The 9,436-nt window shown below is 34.6% G+C and overlaps 1 protein-coding gene across 1 annotated transcript; it reads right to left on the bottom strand.

The window, feature by feature from the left end:
• Positions 1-264: 264 nt before the first annotated feature.
• On the bottom strand, positions 265-1,389 carry LOC148169367 (uncharacterized). The gene has a single exon (XM_088044174.1). It carries the CDS (start codon positions 1,387-1,389, stop codon positions 265-267), a length of 1,125 nt encoding a protein of 374 aa, XP_087900300.1.
• Between the last annotated feature and the right edge of the window lie 8,047 nt (positions 1,390-9,436).

Genomic DNA, 9,436 nt, shown 5'->3' with positions numbered 1-9,436 from the left:
AACAGTTTGTGGTCAAAATTCTCTATGCTCAAAACTTGTTTGAAAGTAGTCTATTTCACGAACTTATCCCCGCTCTGTCTGTATTTGACAGCGTACTGTTAAATATTACATTATTTTTAAAAATTTAAATTCCCATGATTTTGTTTAAGTCAGGACCAATGAGTCACCGGTACTATGGTATGGTATGGTATTAAGGGGGAGGGTGATGTATTCACTGCACTCAGGCCGCAATCGGCCCATTGTGCTGCCTCCCATTTTTCCCAGCTAGCTTCCTTCGAACCAGCCCAGCTTCAAAGCAAATTGAAGGAGGGCGGAGAGGGAAGTGCTGGGGACCATGCCCATATCTGGGTATTGATCCTTTCCCCACATGGATCTTCTTAAATCGACGAGCGCGGGGCAGTGACAAAATACATGCTCCACGGTCTCGTCGTCTTCTTCACATCCTCTGCATTGAGGGTTGCTTTTTACACCTACCTGGTGTAGGTGCTTATTTAGACCGCAGTGTCCCGTAAGAATTCCCACTAATAAGCGGAGGTTTCCTCTAGACAACCGCAGTAGATAATTTGTGACCTTTTGAAGGGGTACTGGCATTGTTTGTCTCGAGATCCGGCAACCGATAGTGTTTCGCCATCTATTGCTGTGGTGCTCGAGATTGCTTTTGTTTATCAGCCCGTACATTGCTTCGAGGTTTAGCGGTATGGTTGGTCCCGGTCCATATGGTTTCCTGGATCCGCCTTTCGCCAAGCCGTCGGCGATGTCGTTGCCGCTGTTATCTTTGTGTCCTTTAACCCAAGCCAGAGTGATCAAGTTTGTTCTGGACAACCTTGTGAGTTCTTCGTGGGTTTTGTATATTAACTTTGAAGTGATCTTGTTGCACTTTAAAGCTTGTAAAACTGCCTTGCTATCCGTCAGAAATAGAAGGTTTTTGTTTGTGATGTTTAGATGCAACATCTCTAGGACTCCGTGTAGAATAGGTACGATTTCCGCTTGGAATGTTGTGGGTCCTTCTCCAAGTGGTATTGTTTCTTTTAAGTTCAGTTGTTGACAGTACAGACCAGCTCCTGAACCTAAGTTATTTTTAGATCCATCAGTGTAAAGGACGATGGCGTACGGTGTCTCGTCCGCAGTGGATGAATCTTCTAGGTAGATTTGGTAGGGTTTGTTGAAAACAAAGGTCGGTGTACGTCTGTCCACAGGTGCCCCTAGTAAAGGTATCTTTTTGACAGCCTTTCTAAGGATGCTTCCGTGTCGACTGGCCGAGCTCCCCACCTTCCACATTCCCACCGCTTTTAGTCGGAGCGCCGTTCTTGTCGCCACCTCCTGAACGTAAATGTGTAGGGGTAGTAACGAAAGGGCAGTCTCTAACGCAGCAGTGGGTGTAGTTCTCATGGCACCTGTAGCAGCAATGCAAGCTAGACGTTGCACCTGGTTCAGGCGCTTCTTTGCTGTTTCTTGTTCAGTTCTGGGCCACCAAACTATTGCACCGTAAGTAAGCATAGGTCTTATGATTGCAGTGTACAGCCAAAGAACTACCCTTGGAGTTAAGCCCCAGGTGGTGCCAATGGCTGATCGACATTGCCAAAAAGCCCTATATGCTTTTTCGGTTTTTACTTCAAGGTGTCTACTCCAGTTCAGCTTACTATCAAGAGTGATGCCCAGTCACCGGTACTAATCAATCAGGTAATCAAGTTAACTTGATGCTTGAAGATAAAGGTGAATTTTTGTATGTTTTCTTAGAGTAAATTTTGGGCAATTCTTTAGTGATTTTTGTGTCCTATTGTTGTCGGTGTTCACACTTCTAGTTGCATCCTAAGAGCTGATCTAACACTCGGCGTATTTGAGAGCTTCTGTCTCTGTTCACTTCTTAAGTTAGAAAAGAATAGAGAGAAGCACAATCTTAATGCTATACGTTCTACGTTGGCTTTAGCTTCAGTTATTGGATAGAAAGAGATAAAACTATAAACGTACTTCATTTCTTGCTTTGAACGCTATTATGAAAGATCGGTATAAGTTCGTGAAACAGAGTGTAAACGAAAATCTTGATATTTCCGGGTAAAGATCAAAATTGAAAAAAAACGCATCACTATTTGTAGTGTTTTTGTCTAGGTATGAAAGATTATTTACCTTGCTCAAAAGAAACTCTGAAGGCTACAAACCAAAAAAAGCTGCCGTTTTGGATACAGAGCAAGTAACTAAATTTCTACTGGAAGCTCCAGACAAAGTGTTTCTATTAGAAAAAGTTACAATTAGAAATTAGAATTAGAAATTGTGCAAGAAATAGTTCAATTATTTAAGTTTCTATGTAATTTAATTTCCAATAAAATTTGATAATTTGGTGTTTTTAACACTATTTAACAGGTCCTTGGCCTGATAAATAAATTTAACGACCGTGGCTGCTAATTTAACAAGAACTATAGAACTAGAACTTATCAGTACTGATAAATCGATTTAACATACACCTATTACGAAATAGATATTTACATAACAAGTCCGGAAAGTGAGTAATTTCGCACGAGTGTAAATGTAGATGCACGAGGCGCCAGCCGAGTGCAGATATTACACGAGTGCAAGAAAGACACTTTCCGACGAGTTGTGTACACTATTTTTCCTACGACCTTCCCTCATTAGGAAGAAACCATAAGTCTTGACAGTAGATCATTTCTTATCTATTCTAAATATCTATTTTTTACGACCTCATATAAAATTGACGTATTCCACATAGTTAGATAGTTTGTTTTCGTAGATTCATTTACGAAAGTAAAAGTCACTAGTGTGATATGAATATATCCGCACAGACCTGTCAAAATTAATTTGTCAGAAACGATCTAACCAATTCATTTTTATTATTATGCATGTTGTTTTACAGTGAATTGTCTACATATTTGAGACAAAAATTCAAGAGTTGCATTTGTATTTCAAAATGACTGTCAATTTTGACAGGTCTGTGCGGATATATTCATATTACACTAGTGACAAAAAATCACTTAAAACCTTATAATTCTCACGTCGCGCAATATCCCCATTTGCGCAATTTTAAGATGACATGAAAAATGTGACATTTGTCAATTTTGACATCAAAGTTATTGTGTATCAAAGTTACGTAATTAATTAGTGCGAGTTCTTGAACATGTTTCAAGTGAAGTGAAATTTTGCACAGAGCAACAGCTGTTTAAAAACAGTAACAAACAAATTTAATTGCGACGCATTATAGTTCAGCCAAGTTGGTCTGAGCTACCATAAAAGCATAAAAATTTGCGGGCTACCGCAACGGGACAGCTTCAAAAGATTCTCAAGTGCACATAATGAGGGTTTATTTGCTCAAGTTTGCACCCTGCGATAAGAACAGCATCCCTAAACAGGCCAGATGTCTCGTCATAAATGACAAAATACCGCAAACTGGCCGGTTGCGGTTGCCGTCTAATTTTTATGATTTTATGGTGGCTCAGACTAACTTGGCTGAACTATACAATGACAGAACCTACACGATCGTACGTTCAAAACAGCACTGCCATTGCAACATTTGCAACAGAAACGAATTACACGATAAAAACTTAAAAATTTGTGACCTTGGGTGGACATTTACGACATAACTCTATAACAAATGTTTTGGTAGTCCTGTTAACCTGTCAAAATACACAGCCTGGGGTCACTTTTGAAACTCTTGGCTGTTGCAAATGGACAAAGAGAATTCAATTCATTGTACGTAACATGAAACAAAAAACATTCGTCAGATCTCATAGCTACAAGTTGTACTTACAGGTCATGTAGAATTTGCGTCGGTACACAATGTAAATTTCACTAAACCGATATGCACAACACCCGATACACTCCTATAATTTGGTTAAGTTAAATGTTTTATCACAAATGCAACGGTCGCCATTATCGAAACTTCAAGAAGAGCCGTAACCTCGTTTCTCGGGTTCTCGACGCGCACGCTCAGAAACGGGAAGTGGCAAAAATGCCTACGACGGGAATATCATGCAGCAGGCACATAAATCCTGCACTAATGACTATTGAAATTTGGTTTTTGTTAATCGGTATTATGGTGGCAGTAGAGACGTGTGAAAATTGATGTTTCCGAAAATTTGACATCACAGCGTGCATTGAAAAGTTAAATTAATGTTGCGAGCGTCGTCAAGTTAAGTGATTATTGTTGAAAATGTGATCTAAATACGAACTTTATTGGTTGGTGCCATGATTATTATTTTTTAATAAAATTCATTGGTAATCCCAAAATAAAAAACAGTTAAACGCACGGTATAAGAAGATAGGTAGACCGACAGCCGGCCTGATATATGTAATCGGATGGGCTCGTTTACAGCTCGCTATGAGAAGTCGCTGCTGAGAGAGAAAGCAACTACCTTTTTCGTGGCATCTTTTTCTTACTCATTAACCCATACAGATTATGTACGCGCGCTTTTTTTTATAAATAAAACAATGCTTATTCAATGATGATCGCTGATCAGTCGACACCTGTTTGTCTTTGAAATGGGGCGTACATGTTTTGAAACCAAGTGTCCAAGTAGCTCTACAAAAAATTAAGAAAATACTTCATTTTTTTATCCTCCTAAAAGTGTACTAACTCAGTGGCAAAGACTAATTCCCAGAACTGACCGGGTTTTAAAGTGGAGCGATTTAATTTGTGAAAAACATTTTGAAAAAAATTGCATCATTAAGGAACTTAAAACAGAAGTTTATTGTGTAAGAAAACGAAAATTGATTTAAGATCTTACATTAAATTTAGTATATTTAAGATTCCATTACAACATGCAAAATTGGTACCAGGGTCGCTTCCAACTATATTTCCTGACTGCGCAAAAAGACAAATTGTTTAAGAAATAGAGACAAGTCTATTAAAGAAGCAAAAAATATCTATTGGTGGAAAACGCAAATATAGAAAGATGTCAGCATTGTAAAAATATAGACATTCAATTGGGAAAAAACCGTTAAAATCAAACCCCATTACATTTCCAGCAAAAAAAAGAATGACGCAACATTAAAAGAGTTAATCAAATTCGGAACACCCGAAGGCGAAGATGAACAGTGTTGTGCTGGAACTAAAACAAAAAAAAAAGCAGATATCAGAGATAAATGAACTGGATCTATTTAAAAAAGTTGATGATGTTGACAACTTACCACCAGCTCAGAAATTGTTGATTAAAAAGTGCATTAACACTTGTAAATTTCAAAAGAAATCTTCAAGGAGATATACCTCAGATTGGCTGTTACTTTGTTGATGCATATTAAAAGTCCGAAGACCTACGAATTTTTAAAAGAAAATTTGATAATTCCTCTGTCTGCAATATCTACAATGAGAAAGTATATGGTCCGAGTAGATGTCAAATGTGGACTTGATGACAACTTTTTTCAAGCTTTCCAATTAAAAATTAAAAGTAAATCGAAGCAAGAAAGTCAAGGAATTTTAATATTTGACGAAATGTCGATAAGACCAAACATTTCGTTAAATATTAAACAAATGGAACTTGTGGGTTTGCAAGATTTTGGGAATGAACTCAGTCATTTTAAACCTTCAGACAAAAAAACTGATCACGCGCTGGTATTTATGTGGTCTAGTTTGTAATAGTGCTACCACTAACAGAAAAATGTGGTCAGAATTTGATGTAAGTGGAAAATTTAATAATCCGGTTAACAAAGTTGTTCATCCTATTGACGAAGATAGATTTTTGTTTTTTTTTTCTCCGATGCACCACATTTGGTCAAGTGCATAAGAAATATATTACTGAATAAAGCTGCACTTTATGCAAGAATCTTTAATTATTGGGTAGTATTGAAATATTTTAACCGCTATGTTTTTGTAGACACTTGAAGGAATAGTGAAATGGGATTATTTTAAAATCCTGTACAACTTAGATTGCTCTTTACCAAATAATTTAAAAGTTTGTCCAAAATTAACGCCAATGCACATCGAACCTAATACTTTGTTAAAAATAAGAGTAAAACTTGCTACACAAGTTTCTAATGAAATTAATAATTATTGATTAATTCGTATAGAAATTAGTTATAAATAAATTCGTTTGTAGATATTTAGTAACTCAATTGTAGCCGGATTAAATCATTATCGTCGAAACAACAAGGTTCTGAAAGACTATGACGCAACAACAATTTTTTGTAAAAAAATTAATGACATGTTTGATGCACTTAATAGGCGATATTCAGCAGAGGGAATACGAGAAAATAGTGGTGATTTTTTTTAGCCGTAATAGATTAAAATAATTTTTTTTTGTACTAATCATAAGTTTTTAGGTGTTAAAGGATACTTTAGATTGGTTAAATAAGTGGGAAAATATGTTGAACAATGGGCAATGACCTTACAAGCGTCAATTTTTAACCAACAGTACAAGTGGGGGTTTGCGGGTAATTTTACTTTCTACGTTAGAATTGACCCAATTTTTGCTTTTACATAACTTCAAATATGTTCTAACATCAAAGATGAATCAAGATCTACTATAGGTATGACTTTGGGGATGCTTTTGATTGAAATGTTATTTTTATTTTTTTATTTTTTTGGGTTATAAAAATGAGAATGCTTTTTAAGTTTTAGTAGATTACAGGGGATCAAGTAAGTTAAAAAAGCAACATATTATTAATTTATTATTAATTTCTTTCTAAGTGAGTGCCTACTCTAATAATAAGTAACATTTTTATACAAGTAATAATATGTTGCTAACTGCATGTATAAGTTTTCAATAAAAAATTAGGTTAGATATTAAATCATTTTCAGAAATTCTTTGGTACTATTCGTCAAGTTGGAGGTCGTAATGACCACCCAACTTTTTACACATTCCTCCAGTTATATAAAATGTTGTCAGTTTACAAATTGTTAAGACCACCAGCATTTGGAAATTGCTCACTTTTTAAAGATGATGTAACAACGAGATCATCTGTATCCATTGAGGAATGTAAAACTATATTCACCGATTCACAAAGTGGCAAAAAAGATCATTTGCGAAAAATTAGATAAAACTTGGACAACGCGCTAAATTCAAACGACGATGGAGATGTTTTCTTAGATTACACAACTCCACAAATAAATAGTGACGCTCATACCTTAACGTCATTTAAATCAGCAGGAGGATTAAACCATCCCAACCAAGAAATCTTTAATTATTTACAAAATTTAGAAAAAATCTTGTTTCTTTATGTTTCATGCCACGATTTTTTCGAAAAAACATTGTATCATTTTTTTTCGAAAGGATTTATATTAAAGTTTCCATGCATGGAACATAAAGACACAGTAGCTACTAAAATGGTTTATTATTATATTTGTATGCGAGTAAAACAGTATTATAATCAAGAAACTAAAAGTAAGCCAAATAAAACGATAATTAAAAGAAAAGAATCTATATTACAAAATTAATTTTTTTCACAAATCTTCTTTTGGTGATTAAAAATCACCACTATAACAAATTAAACGAATTACAAATGAATATTTAGTTACTTTTTCTTTGTAACTCATATCCGCTTAATTTAGTATCCATTAAATTAAACTGGTTGTTTATTGATTTATTTTATGTAAAAAAAGAATTATTGTTTTATTTAACTATGATGTTTAAAGAATTTAAATTAAATTGTTTTATTTTAAATATATTTTATGTTTATACCTTAAAAATTATGTATTAATACCAATTTCAAGGTACGATATTTACTCCTGCGCCATTTGTATTAGTTGTTACTACGTATATTCAATCAATTTCACCTATAAATTTATTTTTAAAACAGTCGGAATCGTTAATATATATAAATTAAGAAAAACGCACTCTTCTATTTTCTTCGTACGAGTGGAACAAGGACATCCCTCGTTGTTACTCCCTCCAAACAGTCTCTTAGGTTGTCTCTCTTGTTGTTCGTGCCTTGTGTTAGTTTTATTAGAAGTTACAAATTTTTCATTTAATAAATCATTTTTTGAGGAAAGCAGAAAATTTATTTTACATCTAAAAATTTTAGAGGGCGACGAATTAGTTTCGAGTAAACGCGAAAAAGATTTTTTGGGTTTATTAGTTAATATGGCTTCAGTCGAATCTATTGTCCAAAAATTTCTTGTCAGAAAAATACTTATCATACTTGTCATCTTAGAAGTTATAAGTTATAGGTAAGTTATAACATAACTCAAGATCAGTAAAGAATTAGTAAAGATTAGTAAAAAATCCGATTTTATGACTGTTGATACGTTTGATTGCAATTGTGATCCATCAAGAAAATTATAATTAGTGTTGCGACTCTAATGAAACTCTAATTTTAAATATTCGTTATTTCATGTATTATTTCTTTTCGTCTAAACTGCACCCCTGTCTTAGTCCCCAACTTTGATTTTATTACTTTTTACATCCTGTTGGCCCGACTATATTAATACAGGGTGTCTCAGAACTGGTGACCCAGAGAAAAAAGGCTTATAAACCAAAATTTTGAAACAAAAATTTTCTAGCTCAAAAAATAATCGAGTTAAGACAAAAAAACGGTAGCCAATCCGAAAGCTGAACAGAATTTGAAAATCGGTAACTATGGAAACATACCATTGGTCGGATGCACATTACACTCTCGTTGTCTAGGAAATTTTACTCCATCTCTAGAATAAACTTCCAGGATTGGTTGTTAATTTTTTATCCTTTCTCGAATACTATTAAACTTAGGCAATATTTGTTTTAAAATTTACCATCTGTATTGCTGCCCTCACCCTCCCTTGCTCTCTGGGCCATGAGTTATGGGACACCCTGTATTTCGATAATTACTACTAATAAGCAATACTCACTTTCTACCAATCACATCTATCAATCACATCACATCTACATAAAACTACCCTCTCTCCTTTTGCTTTATTCTTAGATTTTGGTGAATAGTTGTAAGAGAACAAGTTCGACTTCAACCTCCGTATTATAAACATCAATTCTTGTAATAACTGCAATAATTTTCTATTTACATTTTTTACTAAATCGTTAGTTAAATTTTGTTTTATTCTTTAAACAAGAACTTCAAAAAAAAACCTAATTTTCCGGTAAACGTAGAATTAGAATCCCACTTTACATCAATAAATTCATCTTTGGTATAAACAATCAGTATATAACCGATGTTGTAATATACAGGTGATTTTAAAATAGAGGCGAAAAAAAAATCCATTTCAGCTTATTGTAAATGAAAAAAGTTGGCAGTGTGTCATGGCTAGCCGAAAACCGGGGATATCGGGAAAAGCTGTGAATGTGTAAATTGCTAAAAAAAGTTCCAACTCCAACAGAAAAGACATGACAAAGTTAACCAATCACAAGGCTGCGTGGAGATGGTCTGGAGGATACACTCGCGTGTTGCTAGAAGACCAGTTTAAATTTTCTCCTTTGAATTTTGTATAAACAATTTGGTCCACTGTAAACTTAATTGACGTTAAAATGACAGACTTCAATAAATCAGTTAACTCCTTGAATTTAGT

Source organism: Gnatocerus cornutus, chromosome 8 (genome assembly GCF_029298725.1).
Source record: "Gnatocerus cornutus isolate USDA-ARS CGAHR chromosome 8, icGnaCorn1.1, whole genome shotgun sequence".
Lineage (NCBI taxonomy): Eukaryota > Metazoa > Arthropoda > Insecta > Coleoptera > Tenebrionidae > Gnatocerus > Gnatocerus cornutus.
The sequence above is the reverse complement of the archived record's forward strand: the minus strand, read 5'-3'. Positions and strand labels throughout refer to the sequence as shown.